General features: G+C 47.0%; 1 protein-coding gene across 1 annotated transcript; it reads left to right on the forward strand.

Moving 5' to 3' along the window:
* The first annotated feature begins 257 nt into the window (after positions 1–257).
* Positions 258–4,251, forward strand: GPR25 (G protein-coupled receptor 25). Its single transcript, XM_005540351.5, has one exon. The coding sequence runs from the start codon at positions 315–317 to the stop codon at positions 1,398–1,400; it is 1,086 nt and encodes a 361-aa protein (XP_005540408.1). The 5' UTR covers positions 258–314; the 3' UTR covers positions 1,401–4,251.
* Positions 4,252–14,572: the final 10,321 nt, after the last annotated feature.

A 14,572-nucleotide genomic window follows, 5' to 3' on the forward strand; every position in this document is an offset into this window, starting at 1 on the left:
ACGCTCCTACTGGGAGGCGGGGCAGGTCTCCCAGCCCTGAGGACTTTTCCTCCCAAGACTTAGTTGTGAAGCCCCTTTTGCCTATTACCCCTCGGGTCAGCCCCAAATCGGAGGCCACCATCTCTCCCACAGGAGCCTGCCCCTCCCACCCCATCCCCTCCTCCCTCCTGTCTTTCCTGCCCACCCATTTGCTCGAGCTGGGGTGGCAGGAAGGGAGGTGCACGACACGGGCATGAAGAGCAAACCCCCTCCTGCTCAGAGCTGCTGCCGCCTGAGCCCAGGGCTGCACCCAGCGCAGGCCTCGTGGCCAGGCCATGGACCCCACAGAGCCCTGGAGTCCCAGCCCGGGGTCAGGGGCCTGGGACTACTCGGGATTGGACGACCTGGAGGAGCTGGAGCTGTGTCCGGCCGGGGACCTGCCCTACGGCTATGTCTACATACCTGCACTCTACCTGGCGGCCTTCGCCATGGGCCTGCTGGGCAACGCCTTCGTGGTGTGGCTGCTGGCCAGGCGGCGCGGCCCACGGCGGCTAGTGGACACCTTCGTGCTGCACTTGGCGGCCGCTGACCTGGGCTTAGTGCTCACACTGCCGCTGTGGGCCGCGGCGGCGGCGCTAGACGGCCGCTGGCCGTTCGGCGAGGGCCTCTGCAAGCTCAGCAGCTTCGCGCTGGCGGGCACGCGCTGCGCGGGCGCACTGCTGCTGGCTGGCATGAGCATGGACCGCTACCTGGCCGTGGTGAAGCTGCTCGAGGCGCGGCCCTTGCGCACCCCGCGCTGCGCGCTGGCCTCGTGCTGCGGCGTCTGGGCCGTGGCGCTGCTGGCTGGCCTGCCCTCCCTGGTCTACCGGGGGCTGCAACCCCTGCCTGGGGGCCACGGCAGCCAGTGCGGGGAGGAGCCCTCCCACACCTTCCAGGGCCTCAGCTTGCTGCTGCTGCTGCTGACCTTCGTGTTGCCCCTGGTCGTCACCCTCTTCTGCTACTGCCGCATCTCGCGCCGCCTGCGCCGGCCGCCGCACGTGGGTCGGGTCCGGAGGAACTCGCTGCGCATCATCTTCGCCATCGAGAGCACGTTCGTGGGCTCCTGGCTGCCCTTCAGCGCCCTGCGGGCCGTCTTCCACCTGGCGCGTCTGGGGGCCCTGCCACTGCCGTGCCCCCTGCTGCTGGCGCTGCGCTGGGGCCTCACCATCGCCACCTGCCTGGCCTTCGTCAACAGCTGCGCCAACCCGCTCATCTACCTCCTGCTGGACCGCTCATTCCGAGCCCGGGCGCTGGACGCGGCCTGCGGGCGCACCGGCCGCCTGGCGCGAAGGATCAGCTCGGCCTCCTCGCTCTCCAGGGACGACAGTTCCGTGTTCCGTTGCCGGGCCCAGGCCGCGAACACTGCCTCGGCCCCCTGGTAGCTGCCCCGGGCCGCTGGAGGTGGGCGACAGCGGAGCACCGAGAGGAGGGGAGAAGTCCCGGGAGGGGACCCAGATGCGCCTGTTCTGGCGGCAGCAAGCTGCTCCGGCCGGCATCGCATTGCCTCGCGCGCTGCCTGGACTCCCAGGGTCTCCTCCATCAGCTTCCCCGGAACCTCAGAGCAATTGAACTCCCCTAAACCAGGCTCCTGAGACTAGCTGTTCCCTGTCAGCCTGCAGGGTACAAGATAAGTGCTATGAGATGGAGCAGACAGCAACTCGGAGACCCGCAGATTCACCAAGAAGACAGAAGGGAAGGGGATTTCCTTCTCTGCCTCATTGGGAAGAGCACTGACCAGAAATCGAACCCAGACCCCTAAATGCCATTCTGGTTTCTGGCTGTGCTTTCTCCCGTCTCCCACAATAGCTTTTGCTTTCAGAGAAATACCTTCTCCAAGTCAGGCCCTCTGCCCTTCTCACTCACAAAACCCTGGTGTTGAATCTGGTGACACTTCTCCCCCTACGAAGCGGTAGGACTCACCTGGAAGTTGTTCTGGTCTTTCCCTCTCAACAGAAGGTCCTGAAATCGCTCACCAGGCGTTTCTTAAGGTCTCCACCACTCAGCCAGGAACCTCAAAATCTTCTCTGTGAATTCATCTTTCTCAATAAACAGACACTCCTGCTAGCCCTGTCTTCACAGTCGTCTTTGCTTGCGCAGTGGGAGTGAAATGCGTATCAGGAGGCGGGTCGCACACTGGGTGAGACAAAACTCAACACAGTAGTTGAGGTTGATCTCAGGATGATGAGGATTTGGGGTGGTGTCTGGGAGCTGAATGCTGGCTGCACTCTGCAGGTGCAGTAATCCCATAGGAGGAAGCAAATCATTTATTCTTATTATTTTTAAGGACATTTCACATTTTGAAAGCTACAGAAAGAAAATATATTTATATAAGGGCATCTGCCAGCCGGGTGTCACTTCTGAGAGAAGATGTGTCATTTTGGATTTTCAAATATATACCAGGCCTTTTTTTTTTTTTTCTATCTTTTTTCAGACCTTCCATGAACTTTTTTCAGACCAGTATGAACTGTGGGGATTAGCCATTTTCTGACTCTGTCATTTCTCCTTTGAGGTTTCTGTAGGGTTTGGAAATTCACTGTTTATACTTTTGATTTAAGAGGATTTGGCCTAAAGACATTTCAGTCAGTGTACATCCTAGCCAGATCCCCACAGGCCAGTCTGGATGTTGCAAGCTCTGGGGGAAAGGGTGGGTGTGCACGCGGATAAGCACCTCAGTGCTAGGTTGGGTCTGAAGCCTGGCATTCTGTCGCAGGCTATCCATCCCATCCCCCCATCAAATACCCCTGTATTCTCTTCAGCATTTGGAGCTGCTGGATTAGAGCAGATTGAACATCGGGTCTCCTAGATCAGCCTGCCAAAAAGTGCATTTCTGCATGTTCCTCCCATATACTCCAAGAGAGGCAAGCCTTGCAGCCTGTGAGGTCACCTCTGCCAGCAGGACACATTTCAGGCACTTTGGTGTTTGAGAGCTCGGTTAAGTCTTGGCACTTCTTATCCTCACTATTGCTCTCTGAGGCAAGAAATTATTTTTTCATGGGGCTGAGACCCCAGAATTTTCAGGGCAGGGAAGCTGACTCTGATCTGGGTTTGTGTGTAACAAGATCTCAGAATAGAGGAGGCACTTTTCCAGGCTATTGGGACTGAGTCCCCACCTCCACCCCTGCCAGGTTGCTGCTTCTGACTTACTGACTAGCTGAGTTCCCTGAAAACAGACGGGAAGAAAGAAGGTTTCTCCATGCCCTGGTGGGTTTTTGGCTCCCCTCTTGCAGTAGCTATTGAAACTCAACATTCCCCCTGCTGTGGAACTCTGTGCGGGAGAGAGAGTTTCGCCCTTTGTTTGAATAGATCACGGAATTGATCTACCATGTGTCCTTTGGAAATGTTCCCTTCAATACAGACAAAAATGAAAGAGGATCAGTGAGCTCCCATCTCCCACTGGGGAAGATGAGGCTCAGATTCAGCAAGGAACTGGTTAAACGAGCATTCCCGCATATGTGGCTGGTGGGAGTAGATTCCTTTAGAAAGCAATTGTCAATCTTTATCAAGAGCTTTAGAACTTTTCACATCCTATTTCTTTAAAATGTTTATACCCTTCGACCCTGTAGTTTTGCTTCTGCCATTCTCTTCTAATGCAACAGTACTAAATCTAAATTTTAACGTTTCTGCACTGATTTATAGAAGTTTTTTTGTTTTGTTTTTGTTTGTTGTTTTTTTGAGACAGGGTCTTGCTCTATCACCCAGGCTGGAGTGCAGTGGCGCTATCTCAGCTCACCGCAACCTCTACCTCCTGGGTTCAAGCGATTCTCCTGTCTCAGTCTCCCAAGTTGCTGGGAATACAGGCATGCACCACCACACCCAGCTAATTTTTTGTATTTTTAGTAGAGATGGGGTTTCATCGCATTAGCCAGAATGGTCTTGATCTCCTGACCTCATGATCCGCCCGCCTTGGCCTCCCAAAGTTCTAGGACTCCAGGCGTGAGTCACTGCACCCGGTGGCTGAGTTATAGAAGTTTTTAAAGAGTTAAACCTCAAAAGAAACCACTTTAAATGTCCAACAATAGTGTAATGTCTTTATTAAGATGAATGACTATTATGCAAATTTAAGATGTTCTTTAAAGAGAGATTGAAAAATGCTGACGATAACTTAAAAGGGAAAAAAAGGTAAAACTGTATCTGTTAAACGCCTCCACACACTTCAAGTCTGGAGGATGTAAAATGGTTAGCACTGGTTTTGTTAAGTAAAACAACATGCTTCATAGTCCTTCTGACAAAAAATGATCTTTTGCTCTTTTATTTCTCATAGCTCAAGTTTTGAACATTATATCTCTTTTCTCTAGGTGCTAACGGAATGCTGTCGATTTATTTCTTTGCTTCTTGCTTGTCTCTCCTGTCAGAATGCGAGCTCCATGCATGCAGACAGTTTTGTCTGTTGGTTCAAGGCTGTGTTCCCAGTGCCTGGAACATGCCTGCACATCTCAGGCACTCACTAACTACCTATTGAATGAATGATCATCAGGACCATGTCATGATATGAAATAATGTCATAGAATGTGAAATGTAAAAGGAAGGCTATTGCATTTTATGTATAACAGCTATGTTTTATTAAAGGACTTGCAAAAAAGGCTAGGAAGAAATACAATAATCATTAAGGATAATGATTGTGTTAGAGTAAGTGGATTTTAGATCCTTTTTTCCCCTCCATTTCTTTACTTTTAAATTTTCTATGAACTTTTTTTTTTTTTTTGAGACAGAGTCTTCTCGTGCAATCATAGCTCACTGCAGCCTCAACCTCCTGGCCTCAGCCTCCCCCCACCTTGGCCTCCCAAGGTTTGCTAGGATTACAGGCATGAACTACTGTGCCTGGGTTTATAAGCTCCGTCCGTCCGTCCTTCCTTCCTTCCTTCCTTCCTTCCTTCCTTCCTTCCTTCCTTTCTTTTTTTTGAGACAGAGTCTCACTCTGTCACCCAGGCTGAAATACAATGATGGGATCTCAGCTCACTGCAGCCTCCGACTCCTGGGTTCAAACAATTCTCCTGCTCCAGCCTCCCAAGTAGCCTGGATTACAGGTGCCCACCAATTTTTTTATATTTTTAGGAGAGACGGGGTTTCCCCATGTTGGCCAGGCTGGTCTTGAACTCCTGACCTCAGGTGATCCACCCGCCTTAGCCTCCCAAAGTGCTGGGATTACAGGCGTGAGCCACCGTGCCTGGCCCCCTATAAACTTCTTTTAAAGGGCAGTTAACAAATAGCAGCAAGCTACCAAAGCACTGGCGCTCAGTAACAAGCGGCCTGTCCTTGGCTACCTTGCTTAACCTTCTTGAGCCTCACTTTCTTCATCTAAAGGATGAAGATGATAATATCTCCTCAGGCTGCCTCACAGATCAAAGGAAATAATCTTGAAAGTACTTTGTAAGCTGTGGTGTTTTAGACAAGCATACTGCAGGAGTTTTAGACAATATACCCTCAAGATTAGCTTGTTCCAGGCCAAGCTACCCTCTCCCCATCCTTGTAGCCATGGAGAGGAGACGGGTGGAGCCGCTCTGGGTTTTCAAAAGGTCAGCATCTGGGCTAAGGCTGGGCGCACTGGCTGTGTGTGATTCTGATTTGCTTCTTGTGACTAATTCTGGGCTTCCTCCTTACCTCTGTTAACCCCATGGGTGCTTTCTTGGGGCACAGTGTGGGAACCCAGGGCACTTGGGTTGATGAGTGATTTGGGGAGTTCAGCAGAATGGCAGAGCTCCAAGGGTGGCATTTGGTGATATGACTCAGTCCCATACCACTCTGAAGGCAGAGTGAGGACTCTGGACATTTGTGAGTACGTCTTGCTTGTTAGAACTTACTGGGTCTAACTCCCTGTCCTACCTGGGCCGAGTGGCCACAAGACGTACTTATCCCATCACCCCTAGCCTCAGTCAAAAGGGGAAAATGATGAAAAGACTGGGAAATGCTTGGGATATGAGAGGAAAGGAGAAAGCAATGATATGAAATCACCCTTCTTCTTCATCATCATGAAATCAAAAAGTATTTATTGAGTGTGTAATTACATCTTCAATGAAAGTGGGTACTGCCTGAGATTCATATTTACATCCATCACAGGGCTTTAAGGCCAGAAGCTCATTTTGTCCATTCTGAGAATGAAGAGACTGAGGGCCAGAGATGCGAGTCGCTTAAGGTAATAATCACCACTTATACCTGTGTAGTATATTGCAATTTTTTTTTTTTTTTTGAGACAGAGTCTCTCTATGTCGTCCAGGCTGGAGTACAGTGACACGATCTCAGCTCACTGCAACCTCTACCTCCTGGGTTCAAGCGATTCACCTGCCTCAGCCTTCCAAGTAGCTGGGATTACAGGCACATGCCACCATGTCCAGCTAATTTTTGTATTTTCAGTAGAGAAGGGGTTTTACCATGTTGGCCAGGTTGGTCTCAAACACCTGAGCTCAAGTGATCCACCTGCCTCGGTTTCCCAAAGTGTTGGGATTACAGGCATGGGCCACCACACCCAGTTGCAAGTTTTTTAAAAGCAGGCTGGCCATGGTAGCTCTCATCTGTAATCCTAGCACTTTGGGAGGCTGAGGTGGGAAGATCGCTTGAGCCCAGCAGTTGGAGACTGGTCTGGGCATCATAGTGAGACCCTGTCTCTAAAAAAATTAAAAATGGCCGGGCGCAGTGGCTCATGCCTATAATCCCAGCACACTGGGAGGCCAAGGTGGGCAGATCACCTGAGGCCAAAAGGACGAGATCAGCCTGGCCAACATGGTGAAACCCTGACTCTACTAAAAATACAAAAAAACTAGCCGGGCCTGGTGTCGGGTGCCTGTAATCACAGCTACTTTGGGAGGCTGAGGCAGGAGAATTGCTTGAGGCGGGGAGGCGGAGGCTGCAGTGAGCTGAGATCACACCACTACACTCCAGCCTGGGCAACAAGAGCAAAACTTTGCCTGAAAAAAAAAAAAAAAAAAGACAAAGAAAACAAAAATAAATTTGTCAGTTTCGTGTCTGCCCAACTGAAAAAGAAAATATTTACTATCTTGTTATATTATTTCAAAGCAAAAACCTTTTATACATAATATCTCATTACAATATCCCTCTGAAGTAGGTGTCAAGATAATAGCTAATATTTACCGAGCACAGATGAGAGGCTCTGAGCTAAAGTTCTTACTTTATATACATATTTATATAATATTATTAATCCTCACAATAACTTTGTGGGTATATAATATTACTGTTTCTCTTCTACAGATTTAAAAAATGAGTTCCAGAGAGTTTATATAACTTGCCCAAAGTATCTTGCCTAAAGAACCTATATTATTATCCCCATTTTAGATAGGAGAGTTAGAACTCCAAGAGCTCGGTTGACTTGCCAGGATCACACACACAGGGCAGGGTTGAAAATTGTTGCTTCCTGGTCACAGCTCAACCCACCTTCCATCTTCCACCAGTTTTTAGTGCCCAGCTAACCCTGTTTCTCACTAACTGGTACTAAACCAAGTGTGCCAGAGTCAAGGCTGTTGCCCAGCATGGAAATTACCCCACTTCTGTTCTCAAAAAATCAGAATCCCTGTCCTAGGGACATGGACAGTAAATTGTTGGGGCATCGGATTGAGAGAGAAACGGGGCTCTTCCCAGGGGTACTAGGGGCAGGACTGGGGAGAAACCCACCAACCTCAGGGTTGCCTGGTAGTCCCAGCAGTGAGTGACAGAGCTGGGGGAAAATGGGCTGGGCTTCGATGGGCACAGACCTCAGACAACAGCTGCCAGTGTCTGGGTGGTGACTGTGGTTTGCTCTGGGAGATGTACTAGACAAGGGGTGATTAATTGCTACCCTGCTCTGAAAATGACTGTCTTCATGCTGTGCATGCGACCATTTCTTTCTCTGCTCTGCTTCTGAACAACCTAAAGCAAGCAGATTGTGCCATGGGCTGCTCTTATTCTGGGTCGCACAAACACAGAGTGGCAGGATAAGGAAGGTCACAGGGCACTCTGAATTCCGTTTCTTTGTAGTCAAAGCCTTATTCTTTATATAGCCAATTGTCCCAAATCTTCTTAGGTTTCTTTTTATTTTCTTTTCTTTTTCTAAGAGATGGGGTCTTGCTCTGTTGTCCAGGCTGGAGAGAGTGGCGCAATCATAGCTCACTGCAGGCTTGAAATTCCAGGCTTAAGCCATGCTCCCGCCTCAGCCCAAGTAGCTGGGGCCACAGGCACACACACACACACCCCATCATTCCCGGCTAATTTTTTTAAAATTTGTTTTGTAGAGATGGGGTCTCTCCATCTTGCTCAGGCTGGTCTCAAACTCTGGGGCTCAAGCCATGCTCCCACCTTGGCCTCCCAAAGTGCTGGGATTACAGGTGTGAGCCACTGTGTCAAGCCTTTTCAGGTTAAAATTTCTAAAATTATTATTATCATAAAGAGAGAAAATATAATATTAAGAGTGAAATAACTCAAGATCCTGCACCCTAATTGCAATAATTTTCATTTTTGCCCATCCTCTCAACCCTTCTCCACATGGTCACATTTTACATTGCTGTGATCATGACATGTTCAGCTTTATTATTTTGCAGAACATATTATAAACATTTTATTGTACCACTATGTAGATTTCATAGTTGTCATTTTTAAAGGCATCATTCAGTGTATAGACCACAGTGTAACTAACCATTCTTCTGTGATTAGACATTTATGTTGCTCAGGAACCTCTGCTTTTATAAATATACCGTAACAAACATCATTTCTATCTAGTTTGGGGCTAATTTTGAGTGTCTGTTTCAAACTGAAAAAATTCCCCTACATCCATCACCTTCTTTTGGGTTCTTCCCCCTCACCACCCTGTATGATTCTATCACCTGTTATGTTCTTTCTCCTTCGAAAGATTGAAACCTCCTCAAAAGCAGTAGCTGTGGACTTGTGGAAAATGCATTTTGAAAAGAAATAGAGCGCACTAGGCTGGGCGCGGTGGCTCATGCCTGTAATCCCAGCACTTTGGGAGGCCAAGGCAGGCAGATCACGAGGTCAGGAGACAGAGACCATCCTGGCTAATGCGGTGAAACCCCGTCTCTACTAAAAAAATACAAAAAATTAGCTGGGCGTGGTGGCGGGCGCCTGTAGTCCCAGCTACTCTGGAGGCTGAGGCAGGAGAATGGCATGAACCTGGGAGGTGCAGTTTGCAGTGAGCTGAGATCACGCCACTGCACTCCAGCCTGGGTGACAGAGCGAGACTCCCTCTCAAAAAAAAAAAAAAAAAAAAAAAAGCATACTTTTTTTTTGAGTGTAAGTGCTTCTTAGTAACCATATATAGGCATTCAGAGCACAAACTCCAGGGCCACTAGCTGAGTTCAAGTTCCAGCTCTGCTTCTCACCGTCTTTGAGATCTTAGGTAAGTTATTCACTTACATTTCCCCTCAGGATCCTCCTCAGATCACAGGAGGAGGGGATGATACTTCTTAAGTCAGAGTTTGTGAGAGGGTGAAATGTGTTGACTGTGACTATCTGGCACATATTAAGCATTCTATGTTTGCTATAAATTTTGGAGTAAAATTGAATTCTACCGTGGTTGTGGATTTCTCTTCTCTCTTTTTTTTTTTTTTTTTCTTTTTTTTTTTGAGACTGTGTCTCACTCTGTTGCCCAAGCTGGAGCGCAGTGGCGTGATCTTAGCCCACTGCAACCTCTGCCTCCTAGGTTCAAGCAATTCTCCTGCCTCAGCCTCCTGAGAAGTTGGGATTATAGCCGCCTACCACCACGCCCGGCTAATTTTTTGTATTTTTAGTAAGGTCGGGGTTTCACTGTGTTGGCCAGGCTGGACTCAAACTCCTGACCGCAGGTGATCCACCTGCCTTGGCCTCCCAAAGTGCTGAGATTACAGGTGTAAATTACTGCACCTGGCTGTATTTCTCTTCTTAAATTCAGTGATACAACAAACTTTCATTTTGCATTACTACTGTGCCAGGTAGGGTGCAAGACTGTGGGGCTACAGAAATGGAAAAGATGGCCGGGCCTGGTGGCTTACCCCTGTAATCCCAGCACTTTGGGAGGCCAAGGCAAGTGGATCACAAGGTCAGGAGTTCGAGACCAACCTGACCAATATGGTGAAACCCCGTCTCTACCAAAAATAGAAAAATTAGCCGGGTGTGGTGGTGGGCTACTGTAGTCCCAGCTACTCAGGAGGCTGAGACAGGAGAATTGCTAGAACCCGGGAGGTGAAGGTTGCAGTGAGCCGAAATCGTGCCATTGAACTCCAACCTGGGTGACAGAGAAAGCCTCTTGTCTCAAAAAAAAAAAAAAAAGAAAAGAAAAAAGTAAAAAGAAAAAAGAAATGAAAAAGACTCCCAGCTTTCCTGCAGAGCAACCATGAATAATTTGTCTCCATTCCCACACCAAGAAAGAAATGTAAAATGTGGGCTTGTGTGGATCTTTTGTTTTGGGTAAAATATTATTTTTCCTTTCTTATCTCTTTTTCTTGAAATTAAAAACCATGCGGCAAATGGGTTGCTTTTGTATATCTTTGATTTCTGGGGATCAGTTGGTCAGTGTGTCCCCCCAGTGAAAGACTGTGAGGAGACCCAGGACACTTTGTCTCTCTGTCTGGAAATTTCCTACCAGAGCCCCGAGTGGTCTCTGAAATGAGTGAGGCTGTGTGCTTAATCCACAGCGATAGTTCTGTGGCGGTGCTATCTACAGACAAGGCTCCAGCACTGGGTGGGGGTTGGATAAGGAAACCTCTCTGATCCCTGTCAGCCCAAAGGTCCCCAAATCCTATGACTGTAGGCCTAGCCTGTTCTCTAGAGACTTGTCTAGTTTATTGCTTCAAATTCTTATTTAACATTTAATAAAATGGACCCATCAAAAGACTAGAAGCAGACATTCATCAATTAAAGATCAAACAATCAGGCAAAACAATTTAAAAAACACATCCATTACTATGAACAAGCCCATCGATAGGAGATCAAAGAAAGAGAAATAACTGACAGCACTTATGCAAGTAAAATACACTTATCAGCCCACTTAATACATACTTTGTGACATGTAAGAGCCTGATTCTATGTGGTCCTGTACCAAGAGAGATATGTGCACACATACTTTATGCATTCTCAGAGGTTACAGTCTAAGAAAGACAACACAGCAGAACTGGCAGAGGGCTCTCCAGAATGCGGTACTAATAGGGAAGTTATTTTTAATTTGTAATAAATCAATACGGGTGTCTTTATGGGTTTTTCTCATATCACAAGCTGAATTTGGAAGCTAGATCAGTAAGAAGGTGATTGATCACACCTTATGAAGTTTATTGCTTTTTAACAGTAAAACTCGTTTTAGTAGAAATAGCAAATCACCTTTTGCAACCTCTAATAAAATAATTGATTCAGGAAAAGATCATCAACGGCTGCTAAAACCATTGGGTGAGAGGCTTCTGGGGAGCTGGACTATTGCAAGATGTCAACATGTCGCCCCACAGATTACTTCCCAGTGAGAAGGGGGAAAACGCAAAATGATGATGGAGGGGTCAGGCTGTCACCATCTGAACCCACTGATCTACTTAGCATTGCTAAAAGAGGACAAACAGACATGACGTGCTTCAGAGTAGGAGCAGGATGAAGCACCCAGCACCACCTGTGAGGTACTTGTCAGAAAATGATAAACCTGAATCTATGCAAGCCTTTGGTGCTAATTTCCATGTGTTAGGAAACATAGGGGTTAGGAGGAGTTAAATGACAACGTGAGGACACAGACAGATAAAACAGAATTTAGGACATTTCATGAGACAACTGACCCGATTTCTTTAAACAAGTCACTGATATGATTTTAAAAGTTGGAGGTTGCGGGGAGGGGAACAATACCAGATTAAAAGAGCCAAATGCCATGTGTAGATCTTACTGGATCTAGATACAACCAAACCAACATTTTATTTTATTTTTGTGAGACAGGGCCTCACTCTGTTGCCCAGGCTGGAGTGCAGTGGTGGGATCTCAGCTCACTGTAACCTTGACCTCCCGGGGCTCAGGTGATCCTCCTACCTCAGCCTCCCAGGTAACTGGAATTATAGGAGTGTGCTACCACACCCGCCTAAGTTTTGTATTTTTTGTAGAGACAGGGTTTCTCCATATTGCCCAGGCTGGTCTTGAAGTGCTGAGCTCAAGCATGGAGGCCAGCCCAGGCCTCCCAAAGTGCTGGGATTACAGGTGTGAGCCACTGTTCCTGGGCTAACCAACTTTAAAAGACAGTATGAGGACTACTGGGGAACTTGGAATATAACTGGGTATTAGGTGATATTAAGAAGTGATTGTGATAATGGTCAAGCGATCATATAAGAAAAATGTCCAGTTATTTTCAGAGATACATTCTGAAACATTTATTAGTCATATGTCACCATGCCTGGGATTTTCTTTAAGATATTTCACTAAAGAACAAAACAGTCCCGGTGCAGTGGCTCACACCTGTAATCCCAGCACTTTGGGAGGCCGAGGCAAATGGATTGCTTGAGCTCGGAAGTTCGAGACCAGCCTGGGCAACAAAGTGAGACCCTATCTCTACAAAAAATATAAACATTAGCCGGGTGGGTGGTGCATGCCTGTGGTCCCAGCTACTCAGGAGGCTGAGGTGGGAGGACGGCTTAAGCCTGGGAGGCAGAGGTTGAAGTGAGCTGAGATCATGCCACTATAGTCTAGCCTGGGCAACAGAGCCAGATCCTGTCTCAAAACAACAACAACAACAGAAAAAATGAAATAAAATAAAAGGAAATAAAGAAAAAAACTATAAAAAAGAGAAAATAATATAGGGAAATGTTAATCTTTACTAAATATACTAAATGTAGGTGATGAGTAAATGGGAGTTCATTCCATAGAACTGACTTTTCTACTGAGCCACGTCTCACCACTGCCCGAGCCCACAGAGCTATGAGAGCACCTACAACACTTTGGTGCACACATTTTTGAACAAATGAATGAAACTGCATTGACCTAAGTGAACCAATTGCAGAGGAGTGTGGACGAGTGTGGGTTGGGGGCAGAGCTCTGAGGAGAGATGGGGAGGAGGTCACACATAGCTGGGTTTATGGACCATTTCAATGGATTTAGACAGCATCTGACCTCAATTAAAACCCTCCTTTCTTCAAAAACACACTCCTTTCTCAACACTTTGAGTATTTTAAGACAAGGCAAAGGTATGAGGTATTAATTTGTTTTTATATAACGCATGCCAAGGCCATAGGCCCAGGCCTGATCACAGGGGGAGATTGGCCTTTTGAAGCCTCAAGTTGTTAAACCACAGGAAGTGGAACTTGGTCACCAGTAAGCAGGTTTGGACCATTTAATTTGTAATTATCATGAGTAAATACTATCTTGTTTTTCCTGGGGGTTGGGTGTGAGGAAGAAGCAAAACTTTAAAAAAAAAAAAAAAAAAGACAATTTGGAAATTTGGAAAACATCTTTTTTTAAAAAAAAAACCCTGCCATTTTATTGGGTGCTTACTATGTGCAAAGCACAATGCTCAAAAGCATTTTATCTGCATGATTTCATTATCCTCACCACAGTCATGTAAGTGGGTCCTCTCATGCCCATTTTACAGATGAAGAAACTGAGGCCATCTGACTACAAAACACACATTTTAAAAGTTTCCCCCAAATTATGTACCTGAGTGAGGCACTTAACATTCACAGGGTAAATTGATTAAAAAGCCCCAAATGGGTCAGGTGCTATTTATTTATTTTTAGATGGAGTCTTGTTCTGTCACCCAGGCTGGAGTGCAGTGGCGCAATCTTGGGCTCCCTGCAACCTCTGCCTCCCAGGTTCAAGTGATTCTTATGCCTCAGCCTCCTGAGTAGCTGGGATTACAGGAGCCAGCCACCATGCGCGGCTAATTTTTGTATTTTTAGTAGAGATGAGGTTTCACCATGTTAGCCAGGCTGGTCTCAAACTCCTGACCTCAGGTGATCTGCCCGCCTTGGCCTCCCAAAGTGCTGAGGTTACAGGCGTGAGCCACTGTGCCCGGCCTGTCAGGTGCTATTTTAGAGGGCACCTCCGTCCCAAGGTCTTTGAAAAATGCAACTGTTATTAGTGGTATGATTTGGACTGACCTCCTGCTCTAGGCTCAACAGAACAAAACAAAATAGCATGGTGTCACTTATGCTAAAATTTCATGTCACCAAACTGAAACTAAATTGTTTATCTGATCTTCCAAGAAAACAGGAGAGAAAGATAATAGCCAAATCCCCAGATAGGCCAGTTTTAGCCAGCATGTTAAGAGGTCCCCTCTGCTTTAACCCTTACAAGGAAAGTTAATTGAAGTTACGTGATGCTAACCAGCTGCTTTTTGTTCTGATTCTGCTTTCTTCAGCCCTTTGCTGCCTGTAAAGCCAACCTCTTCTGCTCAGCTCATTAGAGCACTTTTTCTCAGTTTTTAGAGAAAAAAATGCTACCCAGCTTCATAAATCACAAATAAAAGCCAATTAGATCATTTAACTAAATTTGTCGTAATTTTGTGTTTTGACAGAGGGACAATAATCATCCAGCCCTCAGACCCCTGTCATGGTGTCTTCACCTCCTGCCAGGGCTTCAGGCTTCCTGAGGTGCAGCCCAGCTGGGACCTGGAAATTCCTGACCCCAC

The sequence above is a fragment of the Macaca fascicularis genome, chromosome 1, assembly GCF_037993035.2.
Source record: "Macaca fascicularis isolate 582-1 chromosome 1, T2T-MFA8v1.1".
NCBI lineage: Eukaryota > Metazoa > Chordata > Mammalia > Primates > Cercopithecidae > Macaca > Macaca fascicularis.

Bases quoted from the DNA above. Each gene is read 5' to 3' on its own strand.
- GPR25 (XM_005540351.5), top strand. From the start codon at position 315: ATGGACCCCACAGAGCCCTGGAGTCCCAGCCCGGGGTCAGGGGCCTGG.